Genomic DNA, 25,990 nt, shown 5'->3' on the forward strand with positions numbered 1-25,990 from the left:
AAAAGTTATGACCCAGAGCTAGCTGGTAGGGGCTATGCCATAAATCCCTAGAAGTGTGGGAATTTATAAAGGATGTAGCGACATAACCTTAACCTTTCAGGCCACACCAGAGGTTACAGGATAATACTGTCTCCCCATCTCTAGCCAAATAATAATATTATTATTATTTCTGCCATTATCCGACGTGATCCTTCCTCCTCTTCTCTCAGCCACTGTTGAATCCTGGTGAGCCAGCACCTTGTGGGAGCAGGTGGTTGATGACAGAACTTGCTGGTGTTTGGCTTGAAGGCTCTGCCGTGGTGGGCACGGGCATGTGCGTTGCCCTTCTCTGTGACCCTGTAACTGGGGCTGACTGATGTACAGTCACATTTACTAAAGACAGAGTGGAAGTGGTCATGGCTGATGGTTCCTCTACTCCTCCATGGCCAGCAGGAAGCTCTCCTGAAAATTAGGGAACAATGCAAGTATTTCTGTTCAAGCATAATCATTCCAAGTTAATGTCAATATTATCAGACTTAGACTACTGTTACACTGCTTGGAATTCTTCCCAAGCATAATTAGTTTGGACATATAGATCAAAAACATGGTCATTAAAAATAAACGTGTACATATGGAGATATTATGCATATTACCTACAATATGCATTAATGTTGTGACTTTGTTGAATTAACATTATTTAAATAAAGCTCTGGGGTATCGGATGGTAAGCCAGGGTTCAATAGAAGACCACCAGGGAGTTGAAATAGAGGAGTTTATTAGTGTAGGTCCTGGAGGAAGGGCCATATGCAGAGGTAAAGGCAGGAAGCAGGCAGAGAGAGCAAGGCAGGGTCTGGGGCACTTGCCTGTATTAGGGCCCCAGGGTAGAGTGCTTTAGCATTCCTGGTCTGAGGCCAGGTTGGTAATTTCAAACCAAAAAGAGCAGGGTTTTGGTAAGAATCTAAGGAATCTTATCTAAGGGTACATAAGGCAAGGCCCTGGGAGGCTGGGGAGAGTCTAGTCATAAGAGCTGTTAGGATGGTCAGATCAGGAGTTGACATTTACTTGTGGCTCTGTGGGCTGTTATCCAGGACCTACTTTACTGGAGAAGCTGGTCAATTCAAGGCCCCTGCGGGCCACTTGGCCACACAAAGGGGATGCTGAGGCAGCAGTATGATGGAGTGATGTAGCAAAGCTCTCAGCAATTATAAACAACAAAGTGAAAAATTAACAAAATGATTAGATTTGGTCAGCTGCTGCCTATTTTTAAAATCATCTATTCATTCATATATATGTATATTTTTTGAGCACTGCCATGGAACAGATCCCCCATGACCTGCTGGGGATGCAGGAACAAATACATCGTGGTCCCTGCTTCAGGAAGATCACTGTGTAATGGGTACAGGTGATATGCTGCTGCTCACAGAGGATGGATTTCAGCTAAGGGGACCAAAGAAAGCTTCACAGAAGAGATGGCCTTTCAGCTGCGTTTGAGGAATTGGGTGAGCTTTGAGCTTGCCAGGCTGACAGAAGCATTTCAGGCAGAAAAGGCTGCATGTACAAAGGCACTTACAAAACCAGCTGTTCACAGACTGCTCCGAAGGTTAAGCTTGGCTAAAGCACATGATAACACTTTTTCCTTTTAAAACAAAAATCTCAAGGGTAAACATCATGCTCTTATCTGCTGTCTCCATTGAGACTGGCTGGGTCAGGTCTGTAATTTCAGGAAGATGGACTTGAAACTTACAAACTCCCTATGGCTTGTATTTCCTAGCCAGGCATGTGTTTTATCATCAGTTTATGCTGGGAACATATTCCAGGGTTTTCACAGCACATTGGCAACCACTCCCGCCTCCTGTGACCATGAGAGTGTAAACCATAGATAATGTCATCATTAAACTCATAAATCCATGTCATTTGTATGTCATTCACTTCATCCTCATTCATCATCCCTTACACTTTCAGAACGGCCGTGCATTTGAGGATTTTGAAGAGCGGTTTGGTGCAGCCACCCCGGTAAGCGCAAGAGGGTCCAGCCTGGTTAACGGTTTCACGTCATTGTCCCATCACTCATTTCATGCTCATAAGTCATGCCTTGTGGTTACAGAACAGAAACCTGCCGATGGACTTTGACGAGATTTTTGAGGCAACAAAGGTAAGGCCTCCATGGTCTTGTGAAGTGAGGGTTGTTCTGGTCATTCCTCTCCGTTCTGTGCAGCCTCACTCTCCTCAGTGCTCTGCTCTGGTGCTGGCCTTTGCTGATGTTCAGAGACTCCTGGTGGGCCCCGTGGTGAGGGCGAATAGTAGGAGTGTGTGTGTGTGTGTATGTGAGAGAGAGAGAGAAACAGTGTATGTGGAAGAGGAAGTGACACCCCTTCATTTCATTCAGCAAATATTTTTCAATCTCCTAATGTGTCCCAGGCATTCTGATAGATGCCAGAGATGTAGCAGAGAGGAGGACACTACCCCTATCCTCAGGGAGCTCAAAGTGTAACCCAGTGTGGTATTGCATAGCATAGGAGAGGGCAGGTGGGATTGGTAGAGAAGGGTAGGGTAGGATTGCCTAGTGTAGTGGAGTGTAACATAGTATAGTGGAGATTCAAACACTGAACAGGAGCTTCTCACTGCACCTATGGAGATAAAAACCAGTGCAGTGGGCGGGGGAGGCAATGGAAACCCACTCCAGTACTCTTGCCTGGAGAATCCCATGGACGGAGGAGCCTGGTAGGCTGCAGTCCATGGAGTTGCGAAGAGTTGGACACGACTGAGCAACTGCACTTCCATTTTTCACTTTCATGCATTGGAGAAGGAAATGGCAACCCACTCTAGTGTTCTCGCCTGGAGAATCCCAGGGACGGGGTAGGCTGCCGTCTGTGGGGTCGCACAGAGTCGGACACGACTGAAGCGACTTCGCAGCAGCAGCAGCACCTGTGGAGATAAGACTGCTATTTGGTCCACATCACCTGGAATAGAGGGCCTGGTTTGCAGCCAGTATTTATTCAGATTGGTTAATACATAGGCCAGTGAATGTTGTCACTCCTGAGTACATATGTTTGGGAAGTCTGTAGGACAGGAGTTCTCAACCTGGGCTGCAAACTAGAATCATCAGGAAAATTTTTAAACTTTGAGTTACTAAACTACCTCAGACCAACTAATTAAGAACCTCAAGGGGTAGACACCAGGCATCCATATTTTTCCCATGCGTGTGTGTGCTTAGTTGCTCAGTCGTGCCCGACTCTTTGTGACCCCTTGGACTGAGAGATGCCAGGCTTCTCTGTCCATGGGGGTTCTCCAGGCAAGAATACTGGAGTGGGTTGCCATGCCTTCCTCCAGAGGATTTTCCCAACCCAGGAATCAAACCCAGGTCTCTCGCATCGCAGGCATATTCTTTACCAACTGAGCCACCAGGGTATCCAAGGCTGACAATCCATCTAAGGGTCTCACATAGGCTGTTTGGGGCAGTGGGATGGGGTACAAATTCAGTTAGAAAACACTTCTCAGGAAGAAATAAAGCCCTCTAGTCTGGGCCTTGAAAGATCCGTAGGAAAGGCAGTGGGGGAAGGTATGAGTGTTCGGGTCAGAGGAGGAGCACGTGCTACGGCCCTGAGGTGGCCCCTCCTTTCGTGACCGCTGGTGCTTCTCTCCTCTGTAACATGGTCCTCACTGTGTCTATAGGTCTGTCTTCCCATAGAACAGGCAGCTCATGAGACTCAGTGCAGGAAGATGCCTTATGCATCCCTGTGTCTCCTGCTTTCGGCACAGTAGCTGATACACAGTAGGAACTACATGCTTGCCGGAAGTGAAGGAGTACCTGATGCCAAAACTGAGGGAGTGGGTCTATGTAAATGTGTACTGGTGGTCAGTCGTGGACACCTCTATCTTCATCCGTGGCGCCTTCAGAGCTTCTCTGCAGGAGGGGTCTAGGAGTCTACTTGCAAAGGTTTAGTGGAAAGAAGGACCGGGGGTAATTATGAAACAGCAGCTATAGGGCATTCCAGATGTTATTGGAAAACCACCACTGATGCATAACAATGAGTGGCTTGGGAGGGGACAGGCCTGATTGAGATACTGAGGAGCTCCAATAGCCAAGCATCTCCTCATCCTTTTCACTGGCCTTGGCAGCTTCCTGGGTCACTCTGTTTACCCTGGAGGATGCCCAGGACCTAAAGAAGGGGCAGAATCTGCCATCAACAACCACATCTTTACCTGAAGATGTCTGAAGGGCCAGGAAGGGGAAGACAAGGAGGAATCTTGGGTTGACCTTGGAGATGACTTCTTCAGAGGGACGTGAATCATGGCAGGACTTGTAAGAACACTGGCTTCTGGTTAGAGAATATTGTGGGGCTGGACTTCCACCATGAAGGAGGGCTAAGTAGGTCTGGGTAAAAGGACACATGGATAAACAAGGTGCTGCTTGGTCTGTGGATCAAGCCCAGCTCTTTTTAGCTGACCGATCTGAGGCAAGTCACCTTACCTCCAGGCCTCTATTAGCTCATCTGGAAACTAGAGGTAGTGGGAGAGATTCCTGTGCTGCCAACTTCACAGAGTTCAGGGAGCGTCCAGTGTTACAGTAATGTGTTGGAAAATACGTTGTAAACTATAAAGTGCTCTACAAATGTGAATGGTTAGTTCTATTCTCATGAGGCTGTTAAAATGATTAATTACGACAATATTATCAGATGGAACATGGCTTCTTAAGTTACAAATAAAAGAACCAGGGTTAACAAGGGGGAGAGGGGCTGTGAAAATAGATATTATTCCAGATCCTCAATCATATACTGTTATTAGAATTATTTTTAATTTTATGGCCTAAGAATCCCCTTTTTCTATAAAATTTAATTAACTCGAGGTTCTATTTAAGCAGCAAATCCAATGGAATGAAATAACAATCTATGTTTTATGCCTCTGCATGTTTTTTCTCGTTTAATCCTTGAATGGAAATCATCTGGCAAGAGGAGAGTCTGTAGCTCAAGAATGAAGGTTATTTTAAAAGTTGTGCTTAAGGAGAAAATTAGCCAATAAATTATGTTTATGATGTTAGTAAAAGTGTGCCACAAGTTCACCACATTTGAAATGTAAATTGTGCAACTTAATTATTAACTTCATTTTAATATTTTCTTACCACTGAAAACAGTCATGGGCCATTTGCAAAGCATTGAGCTCCAAGAGCCAAGAAGCCCAGAAACCTCCTTTGAATGCATTAAATAGAATTATGCCTTCTGTGGGTTTGGGAGAGAGCCTAAGTATTGGCACTGTTTCACCAAACAATATAAAATATTGTTCACATGCTAAATAAGCCTTCCCAAAGACAAGCAAACGTTTATTATTATATCTGTGGATTGTCCCCACTAGACTGTAAGCTCCCTGAAGGCTGAAAATTGACATTCCTCCTAATTATGTTCCTAGCACCCAGCACAGGGCCTAATACCTTACAATTGTCCAGTGTGTACCAGCATATTATGTAGTTCAGTTTAGTCACTCAGTCACATCCAGCTCTTTGTGACCCCATGGACTGCAGCACGCCAGGCCTCCCTGTCCATCACCAACTCCTGGAGTTTACTCAAACTCATGTCCATTGAGTCAGTGATGCCATCCAACCATCTCATCCTCTGTCATCCCCTTCTCCTCCCACCTTCAATCTTTCCCAGCATCAGGGTCTTTTCAAATGAGTCATCTCTTTGCATCAGGTGGCCAAAGTATTGGAGTTTCAGCTTCAACATCAGTCCTTCCAATGAATATTCAGGCCTGATCTCCTTTAGGATGGACTGATTGGATCTCCTTGCAGTCCAAGGGACTCTCAAGAGTCTTCTCCAACACCACAGTTCAAAAGCAACAATTCTTCGGCACTCAACTTTCTTCATAGGCCAGCTCTCACATCCATACATGACTGCTGGAAAAACCCTAGCCTTGACTAGACGGACCTTTGTTGGCAAAGTAATGTCTCTGCTTTTTAATATGCTGTCTAGGTTGGTCATAACTTTCCTTCCAAGGATTAAGTGTCTTTTAATTTAATGGCTGCAGTCACCACCTGCAGTGATTTTTGAGCTCCAAAAAATTATGTAGTTGGGAAAGAAATTAATATATATAGGGCCCTACTGTGTGCCAGGAACCATTTATTCGATCTGAAACCTGAAGAGGAAGGATTGAAAATAAGTTTTGCAGGCTAATGTGTTGCTTTGCAGCAAATCTTCTGTGCCTTTTTCACCAGGCTTACCCAAACTTCAGAGTCCTTCTAGTAACATAATCAATAAATCTCCAAAGGAGATATTAGCATTTCTCATGTCCAGGTGAGAGAAAAGTGGCCCTGAGGAGCTGCAGAGATTGTCAGTGGTAGAACTCAGATGCAACCCCAGCGATGGGACTCTTCCTGGGCCTAGAGCTCACAAGTTTGACAGTAGCAGAGAATGTTCCTTTCTTTGTGTGCATCTTGGTGATCTCACTTTGCCTGGTTAAAACAGATTTCTAGGGCAGGAGTTCTGTCTGCCAGGACAGACTCTCCCAGTGGTGTTTTTCAGTCCCCTGATTAGAAACTATCACTTAAAAGTCGAAGATGAGCAGAAAGTTGTTTTTTTTTTTTTTGCAGTGGGCAAATTTGCACAAAACACATGATTATGTACTTTAAGTCAGGCTATTTGATTCCGGGCCATAGACCTCCTGCAGACTCTGAAGCTGGAAGTGTATACTGATTAATTTCTAAGTGTATCTTAAAGGGCTTCTCCCACTGCTCTGGCTGGCCTTGCTCAGACACTGAGGAATGATGGATGGAAATATAGTTGATACAGTATCCACAGTGATGGAGCTCCTCAGAGTGATTAATAGTGTATATACTGGGTTGTTTTTGGTACCCTTCCTAGTATTAAATGATACATTTTCTCCTCCTCCAACTGTATTTTTTATCTTGAAGATGGATTCTTTCAAGGACTGTCATTTGACTGCCTGCTCTACATGCAGAAAATTCAAGTCCTGGCCTAGGTGGTCTTGAGGTGATCTCTGTGAAACTCAGTTTATTCATCTGTAAAAATGGGGATGACAGTTCATACCTTTCAGGGTCAGTAATATTGGAGAATTTACTGAGAAGTGGCCGTGAAGTGGTGACTTGCTATACTTGGTACAGGAGAAGCATTTTGTAACATGTGGACATACTCAGGAAAGAGAAGCAAATGATAAAACTACCTCTTTGTCTCCTGGAGAAGAGAGACAGTGCTGGCATTGGATGGTAAATATGTTTAAAATGGTATTATTATTGCTTATGCAACGTGGCTAAGCCCAGATCTGCTTGACTAAGCCCAGATAAACAGCCAGACACACTGAAACAATAATTGATTCTGGCTGCATCTGAGATGCTGTCTTTGGGATCAAGAAGTATCATAATGACCAACTGGGTTTATTGTTTATGTAGTCATGATGAAAAAATGAAATGCATGTCCTCAGATCATACTGTTTTTAAAGCATTGCCCAGCAGCATCAGCTCCCCTTGTGGTTACATCATTATCTTTTTGTCTTTTCAGGCTGTGACCCAATTAGAACTTTTTGGGGACATGTCCACCCCTCCTGATATAACCTCTCCCCCTGTAAGTATGCACTGTGCTTGGAGCCCTGCATCTCTTTCCTTTCCTTCTTCAGTTGCATGGTGACAAATATATGGGCTTTGGGTAAAAGAAGCTGTTGGTGGATTTCAACTTGGACTCTTCCAGCTGTCTGATTTGGGCATATTAACTAGTAATTCTAAATGTCAATTTCCTCTGCTGTTTTTAAAAAAAGGGAATTATGATGCATGCTCTGTTTTGAGAAATAAATGAGATCATGCATCAGCAATTACAGACTATCACTGGGGTGCTTGCCATTATGCTGGGCAGTGGAAAGAGACAGGAGCGGGATGTAGTCCCTGCCTGCAAGGAGCACAGATCCAGCTGGGAATATGGGTGAGAAGCTCCACAGGACAGCAGATGAGATGCGACATTTGTCATCTCCTACCTGGAACCCACACAGCTGGGTAGTCAACTCAGTAAAGGAAGCATCTTCTCCCCGGGACCTTTCAGCTCTCTCCTGTCTTGCTCCCTTCTTTCCTTCCTTTCTTCCTCTTCTCATTTCCTCCTCCCTTCCCCTTGCTTGCCGGCTTCTCTGAGCTTCTCAGGAAGCTTTGGATTCCCAACTCTAGTTTTCAGCCATGCTATCTCAGTCATTGTTTGCACTAGGGCAGAGTTCGCAAGGAGCCGAAGCAAAATAGAATCCCAGGGCTTTGAGAATGGGAGGCATTCAGAGGCAACCCTGCAGCCACGGCAGAGAGCCAAGCTAGCCCCTCCAGCTCCTGCCCAGCCCACTCCCCGGAGGTGGGCGGAGAGCAGTCAGCCACAGCTGCACCCGCTGAAGCTTCTGGGAGGGGGCGGCTCCTCTGGGGACCACACGTTTAGCACAAACCCAGGGATGGTGCTATGGTTCATTGGCAAGCTGCGCCTCCCAGAGAAAAGGCTGTAACCTCACTGAGGACAGATGGCAGGAGAGCCTGCTGCCCACAGCTGCCACCAGGGAATCTGAGCACAGTTGCCCTGCTTCGAACACCTGGTACCCAGAGCAGCCGTGAAGGAGGGGCCATCAGCTCCTATCACCAGGGAGGCTGGTTGGTTCTAGTGAGGCTTTCTGTCCCCCCTTCCAGGGAAGGCAGCTGCATCTCTGAACCGTGGGGCCATGGAGCTAAAAAGGTCTGGAGTGATCTAGCCTTATTTAGCACCTTCGTTTTACAGATGAGCACACTGAGTTCTAGAGAGGGCATGTGACTCACCCAAGGTCACACTGAAGGAAAGCAAACGACATTGATTATGGTCTAACGTGCTTAATGCAGCAGCTCATGGCTGTGTTTCTGGCCCTGAACCTGAGTGCCATCCAAATGGGTATTTAATAATCCTCAGAACAATGCCATGCCTCCTGCAAGCTGCTAATCTAAAAATGGCCTTGTCTAATTGCTATGGTTTCAGGATTAATTGCTTGCCCCAATCTATTCCAAGGGGAAAGAAATAAAGATATTATGTCATCAAATATGCATACTCTGTAGGCAAAAGGTTTCTGGAAAGGCATGGACCTTTAAAGAAACAAGTACTCAAGTTTTGATTTCAGTAGCCCTCACCTTACCCAACACGTCATGGAGCAGACATTTCTGAAATTCCAGCATGGGCCAGGATCTAGAGTTGGCAGCTGCTCTAGCATCATTTTTATCATCTTCTTGAGAACATTTGCTTATTTTTGCAAGTGAAGGTTCAGGCAGGATTCTTCAGGGAGGCACGAGGACCCAAGGGTCTCTGTTCTACTTGCTAATCTTTATTTATTTAGTCAGCGCCTGTTTGTTGACCATGTATTCGGTGACAGCCTTGAGCTGGGTGCACAGTCGGCCCTGAGTGAGTGTTTGTCAGTGTAAATTAACTTCTAAAGGACAAAAACCAGATATTGTGGGATAATATGAGGGTCTGAAGGCACCCCTCAGAGGGTATGGGCTCAAACTAAATAGTTGTGATGTGGGCCAGTGTTAGCTGAGCACCTGTTCTGTGCCTCAGCATAGTACTAAGTGATTTAAATGCATTATCTCATTGAAGCCTCTCAGCAGCTCTGGAGATAGGTATTGATTTTCTCATTTTATGCTCTGTATATATAGCAGCTCATGGTCTGCAGTTCACAAAAAGTGGCCTGGACCAGGGCTTGCTTCTGCAGCATCTCCCCCCTTAACTCCTGGGCCTGCTGCCTCCTATCCTGGTCAGCAATAAGGCTCTCCCTAGGAGCCTCACGCCCTCCTGCCCCTCTCTGTCTGACAGACTCCTGCAACTCCAGGTGATGCCTTTATCCCGTCTTCATCTCAGACACTTCCGGCGAGTGCAGACATGTTTGGTTCTGTACCTTTTGGCACTGCTGCTGTACCCTCAGGTAAGCCCTTTTCCACTTTCCTCCCACCTCCATCCACCAAGAAAAAGAAAAGGCTGACTGAACCAGCTGCCAGGTTATGCCAGACACCTGTGGGACGACCATTCTCTCCCTGTGACTCTTCAGGTGACACTGAGAAGCTGCCATGGGCAGGGAGTAGTATGCTTACCAAGCTCTGGTATGTGGGAGGCAGGAAACCAGTCATGTCTTGAACCTGAAAGGTCAAGATTCCAGATGTATAGCCTTGGGGAGCTCGGTGCACACACAGTCGTGTGAACCAGTGCAAGTCCTGATTGGCACTGTCAGCTCAGTCGGATGCGGGGAAGGTGGGGGTGGGGAAGGGGCAGGTGTGCTTCATTGACCTCTTGAGATCTGAGTGATAGAAGGGGTGGAGGCTTAAGGAAGGGGAGGTTCCCCATGCAAAGAGGAACACCTAGGAGTTCTGCTGACAGTGAACAGTGAATCGCAATGGGGCTTAGTGACTTAGAGAGTATTTGTTCTATTGTCCAAATATTCTTTTACAACAGGGTAAAGATACATATAGTAACAGTGTTGCAGGTGCATATCCGTGGGGACTGAGGCATCTTGTTTCCATGGCATTAGGCAGTCCATGAAGCCGCTAGCCCGTTCTACCTGGACATAGCCAAAGGTGGTATTTTGCTCTTGGTTTTGTTCAGTCACTAAGTTGTGTCTGACTCTTTGTGACCCCATGGACTGCAGCATGCCAGGCTTCCCTGTCCTTCACTACCTCCCGGAATTTGCTCAAATTCATGTCCATTGAGTCAGAGATAGGTGGTATTACTTATGCTGTTTGCATACAGGCGTTCTTAAAGACTGTTTTTTCCTTAACTACATATTTGAAATATGTGGCTTTATCCTTCTTTTACTACTTTATTTATATAAACGACAGAGTTGGTATGCTTTAAAATACCAATTTCTTGCATTTTCTCTAAATAACTACTTTTAATTATATAGTGTTAGAAACAAATTCTTGCCACCAGATATAAACCTTGTTGTTACTTAAAATGAAATTAAAATTTCATACTCTGTTCTGAAATAGTTATTCCTACTGAGCTGAAGGATCACTTCTAGAAGCAACAGAGGTCGGAAGCTAGTATGTCTAACTTACCGTTGAGAATCTATAGGTAGCCTAGAAATGTCTTTAATTGCTAAGCTTCCCAGTCAAATCTGTTTTACCCAAACCTAAAATGGAACGGTGGCAATAGTTTTCCTTACCTAAACTGGATATTAAAATGTCCTTGGGAATAGTGTAATGGTATGTCATTTTAAGTAAGAATAATAGTTTTCCGTCAGAGATGGACAATCTTCCTGTGCTGTCAGCCTTGCACTAAGAATAACCATGCTTTGTCCCCATTATTTGAGTCATGAAGATATACTGGGACAGAGGATGGGACCTCCAGGCACCAAATTTACTCATTTTCAGGCATGTTCATGCCGTAAATGTTCACTGAGTACGCACTGTGGGCTGGGTCCAGTTCGAGGTGGCGGGTGTGTCAGTGATTGCAACAGACACAGACCCCCTGGCCACAGAGAGCTTACTTTCAAGTGGGGAGACAGACAACAACATGAAAATGAGTAACTTAACATAATCTGTTAGGAATGGTGGATGAGTGGTACGAACAGAAGTAAATGTGGTGCAGGGCAGGTGTGAATGGCGGTGATGGTCAGGAGGAGGGGCTCATGCAAACATGTGATATGAGCCAGGAAGGTGTCAGGGTCAAGAGTACTCCCGGTGGCCCCTCCCAGCCTCCACCCCCTTTCTCTGTAAGCAAGAGGGGCTGGATTCAGTTCTGGCCCTTACACTTGACTGAAATGCCTGAGAACCTGCCTGTACTGCTCCAGGCCCTCTGCCCAGTCGGGGCCAGGTTATGGCTTTTTAAAGAACTCTATTTTACAATCTTACCACTTGATCAGCCATGTTGCGCACTATGGACAAACCACTCCACCCATTCAGATTCCGTTTCTTTAGCTGCTTAAAAAAATGATTGATTACCTCCAAGATTTCAGGTTTTACAATGTAAGTCTAAAATTAATTTCAGTTAGCATAGTTTTGCTTTCTTACTCAAGCTCTGCGGAGAAACGAAACTGGGCTTCAGGTGGTGGTAAATTGTTTGCCTTCTTCTTCCTTTAACTGGCCTTAAAAATCTCTGCAGCTGTTGAATCTCCATCTCGCTGTCCCTAATTGCCCTGCCAGCGGCAGGGAGGTGGGAAATGACCTGGGGTGTGTAGTGCAGTGAACAGGCTGAGTTTGAGCCTGGCTCAGCCATTTATCTATAAGCTTTAGACTCCTGGGCAAATTACTTAACCTGTCAGAGTCAGAATTTCTTCATTTTTATAACTGAATTTAAAATAATACTTAACCTTGCAACAATATCATGAGAATTAAATGAGGAAATAAAATCAAGTGTTTCTGAAAAATGCTGGCATGTTGTAAACGCTTTGTGTAGAAAATGCTAGTATTATTATTACTCTGACATCTAAAGTAGAAGAAAATATGTCTTGTTTTTACCTATTTTTTTTTCCTTTTCCTTCTTGGGATGTTCCCTTTTTAAAAAAATGCATGTAATAAAGTTTAGGTCTTTGACCTTCTGAGCACATGGCAGAGCTTGCCTGAAGGGCTGGAAAGTATACTCTATAAATACAGACCCTTCTACTAACCAGCTGTGTGACACTCAGCTATATCACTTCAGAGCCTCAGGGAACTTATCTGTAAAGTGGGGATGATGATTATACCTCATCGAGCTGTTCCTGAGTTAATCACACGTAGTAAAACATTTAAAACAGTACCTGGCAGTGTTTACATAAGTAAGCACTCAGTAAAAGTTCTCTGCCCTACTCACCAGGGATCCTGACTCTTCTACCCATACTCTGGGTAGCCACATCAAACCTTCCACTCTGGAAGCTGTCAGTTCCTTGTATGCAGATTAAAGAGATATTTTTCAGTATTTATTTATTTATTTGGCAGTGCCAGATCTTAGTTGTGGCAGGTGGGATTTAGTTCCCTGATCAGGGATTGAACCCAGGCTCCCTGCATTGAAAGCGTAGAGTCTTAGCCATTGGCCCACCAGAGAAGTCCCAATTAAAGAGCTAATGATAACAGCCACCCCAGAGGCTTGTTGAAGGATCAGCTTCACAAAAAATGTGAGCTCCACTAGGGTAAGGATTTATTTTATTTTATTTATTTATTTATTTTTAATACTGTCTCGTTCTTCACTGAATCTCCAGAGACAATCAGTGTTTGCCACCCAGGAGGACTACTTTTAAACAAATGCATCAAATGACATAATGTAGATGAGAGGTACCATACAAGTTCTGTATGTATATTGGAGAAATCCTTCAGTTTTCAGGGTTTTCTTACCTTTTAGTCTGCCTTTTTTTTTTTTTTCCTCCAAATAATGAGGTTTTCCCAGGTGCAGCATCTGGTTATAAATTGCAGTTTTCAACACTTTTAAAAATCTAACTGCAAGGCAGTAATGCAGGTGGTTCCTTTCACTGCAGAGAGAGATTTATGATTGATCTGAACTTCGTGGCATAAACAGATGCTCATTGGCACCTCCTTCCTCTGCTGTTGAATGTTAGCGAGTAAACAGTTACTAAGCTATTAAGTGGCTGCAGTGGCAGCCACGCAGCGGCTTCCCATGTCTAATGCTAGCACAACCCTGCCCCTGAGATATCCCGTCAGGGACACACAACACAATGCCACGTGGCCAGAGAGCCTTAGCTCACAGGTCTGGAGAAAGCCCCCACTACCGGGAACCCCCTCAGGAAAAGCAAGTGAGACCTGCAAGTTCCCAAACATGACACCTAATTACCCTTTCTGTCTTTTTTTTTTCTTTTGAATATTGTACTTTGGTCTGAAGCAGATGGCATGAAGCCAGGGAGACATGGTAACAGCTCTCTCCAGAAAAGTGTGTACAGCCCATCTGTTGGTTCCTTGTGGAAAAAAGGGAAAAAAGGATAGCGGGGAAAAGCCTGCCACCAGCAGTAGACTGACTCATCAGAGATCATAGCACTTATGGTTGCTAGAGTTGAATTGGACACTTAGAAAAATGCAGTAAAGGTATTTATTCCACTGTGACTCACTCACCTCTGCCTAGAGACTTTCTCCAGCCTTAAGCATTTATGGAGCAGTGGATGTGTGTCCACAACTGTGCTAAACACAGACAGGGGAGGCAGAAAAAAATAAAAAGTTCCTACTCGCAGGGGCTCTCTAGTCTAATGAGGGAAGACAAAATCACTGTGTAGTTACAACACAGTAACTTTTTACGATAGAGATGAACATAAGGAACTGTGCGTGACCAGAGGAGAGCCAGCTGAGTGTAGAGGGCAGAGGTGATGGTGAACTAAGCCTCCAAGAGCAGACGAGGGACAGTCATGTGAAGAAGTAGGGATGAGTTTCCATGCAGGTAGACCAGCAGAGATGAGGGAGCAAGTTGTGTTGTTTGCAACTGTTGCAGGGAAGGGTGCCAATGAGAGAGCAAATGGGCAATAGGGGTAAAGAGGTGGAAAGGGGCTGACCCCATAGCCCCAAAGATAAGCTAAGGTCTCTGGGCATCATTTTCTAGATGATGAAGCACTGTACCGCTGACCTTTGAACAATAAAGGCCTGAATTGCATGGGTCTACTTATATGTGGATATTTTTCAATAAATACTGCAGGAGTACTACGTATGATCCAAGGTTGGTTGATTCCATGGGTGCAGAACCAGATACATGGAGGGTCAACTATAAGTTACACAAGGATTTTCCATTGCTCAGGACTCAGTGCCCTTAACCTGAGCATTATTCAAGGGACAACCGTATTTGCATTTTAGAATATGGTGGCAGAGAGGAGGGTGGGATGGAAGCCAAGCACAAAAGTCTGACTGGATAGTGAAGCCTTCCATCCATTTACCAAAATGGGCATCAGGGTTGGCATGCTGGCAAGTTCCATGGGCAAGTCTTCACCTTGTCAGACTCAGTGCCCCTTTTTGTAACGAGGATTTATGACATCTCCTTTAATACTGTGAAATGAAATTCATCAAGGATATAAACTACCTACACAGTTGTTCAAAAATCAATATAGTGTCCTAACTGTAATAGAAGAAATAAAAGCAAATTTATAATAAAAGATATGTATTTTTCATAAGGAAATACCCAGGTGCCACCACACTAGAACACATACTAAGTGGTCAGATGTGTGTACTTAAAACCAACAATAGAACAGACCAATCAGAATAGGAGTGTTAACGCTGTCTCCAATGCCATGAACAGGAACCACAATTTTCCAAGTTGTTGATCAACTCTTGACTGTGTTCCAAGGAAACAAAATATAATCTTCCCCAATGTATGCATTTCTGAAAAATTAAGTGCATTAAAACTGTGCAAAGAAACTTTAAATTTCCACATGATTCAAAGTACACTCAAATAATCACAAATTCTTTGTCATGCACTCCATCTCCCATATTATAGGAGATCTGGTGTCAGTGCTCTTGACCCTTAAATGTCAATACTGCCCCCCACCCCACCAAGTTTTCCTGATAATCAAAACACACCCCAGGAATTTTCTAATCATCCCCTAGGAGGCAGTAGAGCTCCCACCAAGAACCACTGAACCCCGTCTAAGTCAATGGGAAAAACAAAGTTGCAGAATTCTTTGTTGTTACAGTTAAGTCATGGTATTATTCTATGATAGACAACATAAGCAAGCTGTCAGCACCAATGCCTCTTCACTTTTTTCTACAGAGAGATATAATCATTTTAAAAGGAGCACAGGTGATACTCTATATCATAATAACAGAAACAATATAATTTTCACTTTATTACGTGCTTATAGCATGTTAGGTATAGTATTAGGTGCTTCACAAAATCCCTGCAGGGTCAATATCATTATCTCCATTTTAGGGTTAAGGTGATTGGTGCTCAGAGAGGAAAAGTAGAGTGTTAGTATGTATTCTCATTTCCTTGCACTAGGATGAAGGTGGTCCGATAAGGATATTGTCTGTTTTGTTTGTTGCCACTCCTGCCTCATTCCATAAAAGTATTGAACACAATGAATGAGCAGGAAGCCTGTGTTTCTGTGTCTACCCCTTCTGGGGCCTCCTCTCACCTTGTAAGGAAATGGACTGGCTTTGGAAGTTGGCTCCATCTCTTATGAATCAGTTGAAGGGCAGGTGGATCTGAGGCTAGCGCATGAGTGAGGCAGCCCACTTGTCATTTCTCTTGGTTCACCAGAGTCATCAACGCAACCCAGGTCATGCCCAGTGCCCCGGCGTCTGATTTTCTTCCCTTTGTAAGATACCATACATCCACCCTCTTTTTTTCCTGACCTCAACGTTCTGTACCTGCAAATTCCTTCTGGCAGCCATAAAAATGCTTATTTTGAGAGATCAGTCTTCATCCTCTACTCTGCCTAGACTGGTCATCTGTCTCCTGGGCTTGATTGTACCCTGAGAACGGTGGAACCCCTGGAAGGACATGGGAGTCTCCTCCAGGCCCACAGTAAGCTAAAACATCTGATGGTTGGACCAGCTTTATGAACTGTGCTAAGATCAGAAGTCAGTCTTGGCCGTCTGGGTGAGGTAGTAGGGGGCAATGGAGAGAATGCTGGCTTTGGGGACAGATAACCTCAGTTCAGACCCTGATTCCAGCTTAATGTTTGCTGTGTGACCCTGTACAAGTTACTTTTCCTCTCTGAGCATCAATCACCTTATCCCTAAAATGGAGATAATGATACTGACCCTGCAGGGATTTTGTGAAGATGTGAAGCACCTAATACTATACCTAACATGCTGTAAGCACTTAATAAGTGGAAATTATGTTGATTCTGTTATTATGGTATAGAGTATCACTTGTACTCCTTTTAAATGATTATGTCTCACTGTAGCAAAAATTTATGGTAACGTGAGTATACTCCCTAGAGTTTTGCAGTGACCCATCTGTGCCACTGTATGTAGTATTCCTAAATAGATTACTAAACTACATTTTTTAATCTCTAAGATTAGCATAACAATATGGGCAGGAGGAGAAGGGGACGACAGAGGATGAGACGGCTGGATGGCATCACCGACTCGATGGACATGAGTTTGGGTGAACTCTGGGAGCTGGTGATGGACAGGGAGGCCTGGCGTGCTGCAGTTCATGGGGTCACAAAGAGTCGGACAGACTGAGCGACTGAACTGAACTGAATATATAATAATACCTAGAGCTACCTTTTATTGCATGTTTGTTATATATCAAGGAAGGTATTAAGTAATTTTATAGGCTGTGATTCAAATGGTTAGCATTTACTCAATATTCATTCTATGTCAGCTACAGTTCTCTATATCTTAAATGTATAATCTCAGTCTTTAACCCAACAAGGCAGAAGGTATTTTCTGCCCATTTTACAGATAAGGAGAGGCTTAGAGACCTTCTTAAGCTCTCCCCAGATTCTATAGATAGAAGCGGCAGTCTGAATTTTAACCTTGATCGCAATCATATTGCACACGGTTTTGATGCAGAGAAGGAAGATGTTGTAACCTGATTTTACAACAAAGAGCCTGACTCTTAGCAGAAGCAATGGGGATGCCATCAGTCTAGCAAGAAGGGGAAGCAATATTCAAACCCAGATGTCCTGTTTCCAGCACTCTGCCCTTCCCACTGAGCACCCTGGTTCCTGAGCTGTATAATGTCAGAAACCTTTAAGAATTATTAGACTATGACTACTTTAAGAACTATACCATCATTATTATTACCCCCAAATGCCTGCCTGGCTTGCTCCCTCACTGCATTCTAGTTTCTACTTACAAGTCATCTCCTTAGAGCAGTTTTTCCTGACCACAGCTGTAGAAGGCAGACTCCGGGAGAGCAGAGACTTCTGTCATACTCACCCTTGCATCCTAGCACACAGCCTGACACTGAGTAGTCACTTGATACCTTTCTGCCAATCACTTGACTCCCTGAATGCTTCTTTCCCAGGGCTTCTGACTCTTCTTTTTCATGCCTGCAGGTTATGTTGCTATGGGCGCCGTCCTCCCATCCTTCTGGGGCCAGCAGCCCCTTGTGCAACAGCAGATCGCCATGGGTGCTCAGCCACCAGTCGCTCAGGTGATGCCGGGGGCTCAGCCCATCGCATGGGGCCAGCCAGGTCTCTTCCCTGCCACTCAGCAGCCCTGGCCTGCCGTGGCCGGGCAGTTTCCGCCAGCCGCCTTCATGCCCACACAAACTGTTATGCCTTTGCCAGCTGCCATGTTCCAAGGTCCCCTCACCCCCCTTGCAACCGTCCCAGCCACGGGTGACTCCGCCAGGTCAAGTCCACAGACCGACAAGCCCAGGCAGAAAATGGGAAAAGAAGTGTTTAAGGATTTCCAGATGGCCCAGCCTCCGCCTGTGCCCTCCCGCAAACCCGACCAGCCCTCCCTCACCTGCACCTCAGAGGCCTTCTCCAGTTACTTCAACAAAGTCGGGGTGGCACAGGATACAGATGACTGTGATGACTTTGACATCTCCCAGTTGAACTTGACGCCTGTGACTTCTACCACGCCATCGACCAACTCACGTGAGTGTCCTTCTCTGGTGATATAAGCCCCTGAGAGCAACTGATGCCTTGTTTCTGGTGTCAGAGAAACCGTCTCAGTTGCATTCAACAGGCCTCTTTGTTTATATCACTACTACTACTACTAACAACAGCCTCCCCTTATTAGATGCCAATTATATGTACCTTCTCCATGGGCTTTATATGTGTTATTTCTATACTCCTAACAATGCTTATGGCAAGTTTTGTTAGACCTGTTTGACAGATAATGAAAGTGAGATTCAAAGACAAAGAAAATAGACAAAAGGGTAGAACTGAATACAAGCCTGTTATTTTTCTAGCATGTCACCCTGCCTCTTCTGTTTTTGCTCATTCACTCCTTCATGTATTCATGTATGTATATCCCAGCTCTGACACATAGTTTGGGGTATGGCTTATTGAACTAAAACTGAATGGAGGATGTGCATTTAAAATTGTTAGGAACAAGGATAAAAAATTAGAAAGTTAAGATCAGGAGAAAATGCAGACCAGAGACAGGGCAGTCGTAAAGCCTCCCACAGCAGGTAGAGTAGCTGCCAGAATTTGGCTCAAAGCTTCGGATACTCAAAGGGAAAAAAATAAATTGTTGTAGCAGAACACTCTGGACTAGGAATCCAGAGAGCAGCTTGATTACTTCTTAGTTTTGTGCCAATGAGAAAGTCATTTTATTTCTTTGTGCCTCAGTTTCCTCAACTATCTCAGGCTAAGGATCATAAAAAGCATTCAGTGGTACATGTACTAAAACATCACAACCCTCACAGAGTTGGAAGTATTTTTGTCGTCATTGTTATGGCACACCGAGTGGATTTATGCAGAGTCCTGGGCTGAGGTTCTAATCCTGCCTTCTCTACCCCAAGCTGTATCTTTGGGCAAGTGTGTGACTTCTCGTAACCTCCGTTGTGTCTTGGGTAGGATAAGTGAGCTGGCTTTGATAGCTGTGTGCCTTGTCCTGTTTGTGGCATTCAGTGATTCTCCCCCAACTCACTTTTCTACTGCCAGCCTCTGGCAAACCAGTACCGTGCAGCCAAACAGAATCCAGATACACTGGGGTACACTGACGCTAGCTCGACACCAACCCGGGAAGGTGCCTGGTGATCCAGCCTGTGCCTTAACAGTTGATAAGGGGAAGGAAAAGGCTCATGGCACAGAGAGGTTGGCGTTTTCATTACTGTCAGATGATACGGATCACTGCTTAGCCAATACCGTGAATTGTTAAAAGAATCTAAAATGTTAACTCAATTAGATGTCACTTCAGCCAGGTCCAGGATGCTGTTCTGAAAATGAACCTCTTCTATGGGTATAAATAGCCTACTTCTTCTCAGGCCATATGATCTACATGGTGGGGGCATCTCTATTTACTCCAACTCACAGGGTTTCAACAAAGAATCAAGAATTTAAAAAAATGAAACGCTAAAGAAATGACAGCCGTGCATAAATAAGCAAGCATCTTTTGAAAGCAAATGTCTCTCTTTCAAGGGGCTGTTGCGCCAGCTACATATAAAAGAGGGAAGTGTAAGTTCTTTGAGGACAAGGAGTATGTCTTAGTCATCCTCATGTTGCTACACTCTTTTTGATGCTCCTGTGGTATCTGGCACATGTGAGGTATTTTGGAAGATTGTAGAGAATGAAGGAAAAGGAACAAGACAAAAGCCACCTAGTAACTCTTGTGTTTCAGAGCAGGGCTTTGTATCCTTGGCACTATTGAGATTTGGGGCCAAATAACTCTTCATTGTGGGTGGTTGTCCTATGGATTGCAGATGTTTAGCAGCATCCTTGGCATCTACCCACTGGATGCCCTGTAGTCATATCCTCTTCCCCTAGCAGTGATGACGAAAAATGACTCTTGATAATGCCAAATGTTCCTTTGGGAGTAAAACTGTCCCAGATTGAGAACCACTGTTTTAGAGTATAGAGGGTATTCTATAAAACCTTCTAAAGGTTAAACACTTGCATAAATAAACTGAGTTTTGCATCCCCCTGATTACATCCAGTAAGTATGAGCAGTATACCTCTCAGTATTGGCGGCTTGGTCCGTATTCTCAGCCTTTAGTAAGTAAGAAACCACATCAAACTCGCTTTGGAATCCAATATTGCTAATAAATGTTAAGCATGTGCTGCATATCAAGGTGTTTTCACATAGATTATCTCTTTAAACCTACTTGCTTTTAATTAAAAAAAAAATCCAATGTTTTAAAGAAAATGAGTACAGCCTATCTTTATATCCTCTGTCCATCAGCATCACCTTTCAAATGTTTTGGGTGGAGCAAAACCACAAGTGATCCTCAGATAGAAATAGAAAAGCATAGTGGGGCTGAACAGTATCAGATTTGTGCTAACTCTCAGGGCTCCTGCTTCTTCATAGTTGTGTTAACTCTGAGAAAGGCACTTCATCTCTTTGAGTGGCAGTTTCATCATCAGAAAAAGACAACAGGTACAATAGCACCTGCAGTGTTTATATTAGAGGGCGTGATGAATGCAAAGTGCCCAGCACCGTGTCTAGCTCACTAACACGCAGTAAATAACGTCTTTCTAAAGATGTTAAGAGTTGCAAAAGCAACTCACTAAGTTTTATAATCACTCACTGTCTGATGAGCAGCCAGATTTTGTAAATTCTTGGAAGTAATGGCAGGGAGACCTTATCAATGGCTTTTGAAGTTCAACTACTAAATCAAGTCTTCTCCTCCTCCCCCTACCTTGGGGCTGAGCCAGTGAGGAGTATTTTCCATGCCAAGTTAGAAATTATGGAAAGGAAAGTGGTTTCCAGTGGCATATTTATTATAAACCTCTGGAATAAAGAAGACAAAGAAATTGTGGGAAGGTCAGGACAGAAAATGCAGATCCTTATGGAACAAGGAAAAAAGCATCAGCTGTGAAGTTGCCTTCAGCCATGTCCATTTCCCCAGATCACTGAGACACTCTTCATTCACACAGGTTTATCAGACACCTACTACATGCCAGGATACAAAGCCTGCTTCCACCTCTTGCCAAGTCAGAGACCTTGAGCAATTTAGCAACCTTCACTGTCCTTATCTGTAAAATTGGAGAACCCCTACCTCAAAACGGCTTTATGAGGATCATAGATATTACCTGTGAAATTTGACGGCCTCTGATACATGGAAGGCATCCAATAAATGCGTTGCACTGTCCTCATCTCTTTTTATTCTTATTGAAATAATTGTATGAAATTAAGAAAGAAAACTATAGTCCAGCGGGTCTCAACGTGAGTCTGCAGAAACATGGAGTTTCTGATTTAGCAGGTGTATCTAGGGTAGGGTCCAAGAATATGTATTACCAACAAGTCCCCAAATCTGACTGATGCTACCAGTCCAGGGAACATCCCTTGAGGACCATTGCCTCACCCATCCCTGTGGCCCCGCTTCTCCTGACTGTCAAGTATGTGAGAGGACAGGATAGATAGATACACAAGAGAGATTAAACTGTTCAACTGATTTGACTTGTGATGGGAAGAGGTGTCCTGGGATTTGACTCAAACATAACCGGGTCCCTGGGGTTTCTGAGGGGTAGAAACAGTTGCCTTCAGACACTTAGGATGTTTTCTCTTTTTGCATGGTCTCCATGTAGCTCCAACCCCAGCCCCTAGACAGAGCTCTCCATCCAAATCATCTGCATCCCACGCCAGTGATCCGACCACCGATGACATCTTTGAAGAGGGCTTTGAGAGTCCCAGCAAAAGTGAAGAGCAAGAAGCTGTAAGTGACCGGTTTGTTCTTTCTGAGTTTTTTTGTGTGGTTTTTTTTCCATTTAAAACTTCTGTATCTAAAATGAACAGTGCATGAGGAAGCCTATGTAGAAAAGAATGCTGACTCAGACTCTTAGGTTCTAAAGGGGTGACTAAAGGGGTTTTCTTTTGTGTTCAAATGAGCAGCTGAAAACTGTTATCCTTTCATTATGTTGTTGCAAGTTCTCACATTTGCAGAAGTGGCATCCTCTCCATGGAGTGCTGCCTTCTTTAAAATAATGGACGATATGTGTGCATGAAAATGTACCCAGCTGTATTATATTTTAAATTACTGACAAGAAAAAAAAAGTGTTATCTTCTTGTGTTCTAGCCTGATGGGTCACAGGCCTCATCCAACAGTGATCCCTTTGGTGAGCCCAGTGGGGAGCCCAGTGGTGATAATATAAGTCCGCAGGCCGGTAGCTAGATAGCACAGGTCTGGGTAGGTATCTGTCCTTTTGATCTCCCACCCTTAAGCCATCTGCTCTCCCTTTTGCTTGTTCATTGCCTCTGAAGTCACATCCCTGATGTTCGCACCATCTTCCTGGCCTGAGCGTATCCCTGATGTTTGCATCATCTCGCCTTGCCTGGTGTCTGTATTCCACCTTGTTTATCCTCATGGATGCATGACCTTTGACATGTATTGGGAGTAGGGGTAAAGGTGAGGAGTGGGGAATGGTCATACTATTTTATTACCGATATGTTCTGAGTTGGGGGGTGGTGAGGCATGGTCAGAGCTGCTTAATGTGGATTTAGTGTCTGAAAGCATCAACATTCTGAGATGGACACATTCTTTCTCAGTGAGATGTGGTCCAGATGCTTAGACCCCTTCAGCAGTGTGTCACAGAATTTGCCTACACTCCACAGATCTAAAAAAAGAAAAAGAAAATCACTAACCAAACACACTTGAGAAGGCAGACTAAGAAACAAAACAAGCAGTGCTTGAAGTAAAATTGATAGAGATGTGAGATCGTGGTAGCCTGTTTTGTCTGGCCAAAAGGGGCCCTGCACCCTTTCTGATGTCAAAGTGGAATTCAGAGCTTTGAAAGTGGAACTCAAAGACGTGTGGCATTCGCTTCTGAGGCTCTGCTGTTTGCACCTGTGTGACAGCCAGTGGTTTGCCACCAAACCACTTCAGACTCCATCAGCAGCGACTTCGAGAGAGATGTACTTACATTTACTAGAAGTGGGTTTAGGCACTTGAATTTCAATACATCTGATTTGATGGAAAGAAAGAGGGGCTGATGAAGCCAACTTTCCCAGGAGACAAAAGTACCCCCTTGTTACCCAGACATGATTTCTAAGGTCACTCCTTGACAAATGTCTTCAATTTTCAGATGCATTTCTAGTTTTCCATAAATGCCTAGGACCACAAGACCCTAACCAACAGAGCTCTGTTTTTAGGCCTGAGCAGCATGGTCAGAACCATTAAAATGGTAAATAGTTTTCACTGTTCATAAATGGATTCTGAAGCTACCTTGGAATCATTTGCCATTTGTGTGTAAGTTATTTTGATGGTTATTGAAAGCTCATAGAGTGTTTTCAAAGTGCATTTTGTTCATAGATTTTATGATTAGAGAATCTCACATACTATACATTCTGCCACATTTCACCTCAGTACAGTATATAGCACATGAGAATACCATCGTGCCATGCAAATGCCCATCTAAAAATGTAGTCTTGCAAAGCAATTTGAGGAGCTTGTGATAATAGACAGAGTCGATGTTCCAAGAAAAACAGAAGTTGGAGATGATGGGTGGACACCTTGGGAAGATGCCCCAACAGGTTTTTCTACCCCTTTCATATGTTTTGTTTCACATGCTCACCCTTGCCTTGAAAAATGTGATGAATGAAGTAGGGGTGACAAGAGCCATTCATCAGCATAACAGCCAACATCTAATCCTAAAATTGAACTTCTTCTAGAGAACAGAGATGATGGACAGCATTTGCAGATCGATGCCTCACACCCTCATCTTTACGAGTCTGTTCTGCTTGAGATAGTTGTGCAAACTGTTTTGTGGGGCTTCAGCCTGTTCTGTGTTGTGTTTGATGCTCTGTGTAGAACCCCAGGCCAGGGCCGAGTTGTGAATGGACGTGGCACAGTCTTGTGGGAAGAGCTCAGAATTTGCAACTTGAGTTCAAATTCTAGCTCAGCTACCTAGTAGCAGGAAATCTTGGGTAAGAATCATACTTGCTGTTGAGTCTTGGTGTGCTTATCCACTGGCAGGGCCTGGTGTATTCATTACCTTAACTGAGATGGCATATAGAGACAGACACTCAGTATTCAGCTTAAAAATCTGGGTTCTGGAACAAGAGTGAATTCAGAATCTGGCACTAGCACTTATGAGCTATGTGACCCTGATGAGATGTCATAATAATTCTCTATCTTATTTAGAAAGATAAGGATAAAAATAGCCTTCCTCATGAGGTTATTGTTTGGACTAAATGATATGTCTGGAATTCTTAACACCGCGTCTGACACACAGAAAGTAGCCGAGCTGTTAGTTGCCATCAGCAACACCAACACCATCACCACCATCCCAAACCGTCATCACATGTACTCAATAAACATGGTTTACCACTCCCTTGGATTTTATACTTTTAGCCCTTATGTCCTTATGTTGAATAAATTCCACCATAAGGACCCAGGCCATTGCCTGGGAGGTTTTGCTTTGTACTTTCTATTTGCAGGTAATTAATTTTAAATATGCCTTAAAAGAGCTTTGGGAAAAAAATAAAATGAAAAACGCTATTTCTTAGTTCTCTGGCTCACCCTACCCCTTATGGGTTATTCAAAATGACCCCTTTTAGGGCCTCACGGGCCAACTGTCACTTGTCCAAACAGAGCAGCCTTATCTTATATTCACATGTAAATCATAATAAGTAGTTCCCAGCTCCAAAGGAGGGCTCGGCTGTAATCTTCAATGAAGCAGTTTTCTCCCTTTGAAAGCTTAGTCTGGCAATTTCACAATGGTCTAGCAAGGATCGTATGCCAAGAGGCCGATGCCAGCGTTACTGACACATCCTGTAAGACACCCATGTGGTGGTGGTTTAGTCGCTAAGTAGTGTCTGACTCTTGCGACCCCATGGACTGTAGACTGCTAGGCTCCTCTGTTCATGGGATTCTCCAGGCAAGAATACTGGAGTGGGTTGCCATTTCCTTCTCCAGGGGATCTTCCCGACCCAGGAATCAAACCCAGGTCTCCTGCATTGCAGGCAAATTCTTTACCAACTGAGCTACAAGGGAATCCCCCAAGACACCCACGATAGAAGTCCAAATAGGGCTTCTGGGCCCCTCCTTCAATACAGCACAAGCCACATTTGATCTTTCTGTCTCCATTCCATTCACCCATCCACCCAACCGGAAATTTACTGACTGCAATTTCTTAGCGCTTTTCCAGGCATTTGGAGAAAGGATAAACCATGCAGGGTGAGTTATGTCCACAGCTCTATTTTCCCCTCTGCCTCCATGCAGTTGGAAAGCAGGAGTCTCAGCCTTCTTACCACCATTGCAATCATTATCAGCAGCTGCTTTTTATTAGAAATGCCCACACAATTCTGAGTACGTAGGGGTGACATCTGTTGATAAGTTAAAACCATATCGCACCCTCGTAAGAGGAAACAGACGGCCTCAATCCTTGCAGTGGACGCTTTGGGGCCAATCTCAAACAGCATTTTAGCAATAAGGGAAAATATCTTCAATTATTTCATGTTTCCCCTACCCTCCCATCTGGGAGAATCACGTGTCTTTGAAAGACTGGGTCAACAAGGGCACAAAAAAAGAACCCAAATAATATTATAATGGCTGGTGTGGGA

General features: G+C 44.2%; 1 protein-coding gene across 15 annotated transcripts in view; it reads left to right on the forward strand.

The window, feature by feature from the left end:
- Window positions 1–25,990, forward strand: part of DAB1 (DAB adaptor protein 1) — a 452,572-nt gene that overhangs the window by 413,753 nt on the left and 12,829 nt on the right. For 4 of the 15 annotated variants that reach the window (XM_081486743.1, XM_081486749.1, XM_081486742.1 and 1 more), the window contains 6 exons: window positions 1,942–1,992; window positions 2,084–2,131; window positions 7,485–7,547; window positions 9,777–9,885; window positions 17,872–18,420; window positions 22,018–22,145. In XM_081486743.1, the coding sequence (XP_081342869.1) occupies window positions 1,942–1,992; window positions 2,084–2,131; window positions 7,485–7,547; window positions 9,777–9,885; window positions 17,872–18,420; window positions 22,018–22,145 (948 nt within the window). Of the gene's footprint in view, window positions 1–1,941; window positions 1,993–2,083; window positions 2,132–7,484; window positions 7,548–9,776; window positions 9,886–17,871; window positions 18,421–22,017; window positions 22,146–22,505; window positions 22,617–25,990 lie in introns of all 15 variants that reach the window. The other 11 variants (XM_081486745.1, XM_081486741.1, XM_081486744.1 and 8 more) reach the window with 6 other exon arrangements.

This window comes from Giraffa tippelskirchi, chromosome 5 (assembly GCF_054371585.1).
Source record: "Giraffa tippelskirchi isolate mGirTip1 chromosome 5, T2T-mGirTip1v1.2.pri, whole genome shotgun sequence".
Classification (NCBI taxonomy): domain Eukaryota; kingdom Metazoa; phylum Chordata; class Mammalia; order Artiodactyla; family Giraffidae; genus Giraffa; species Giraffa tippelskirchi.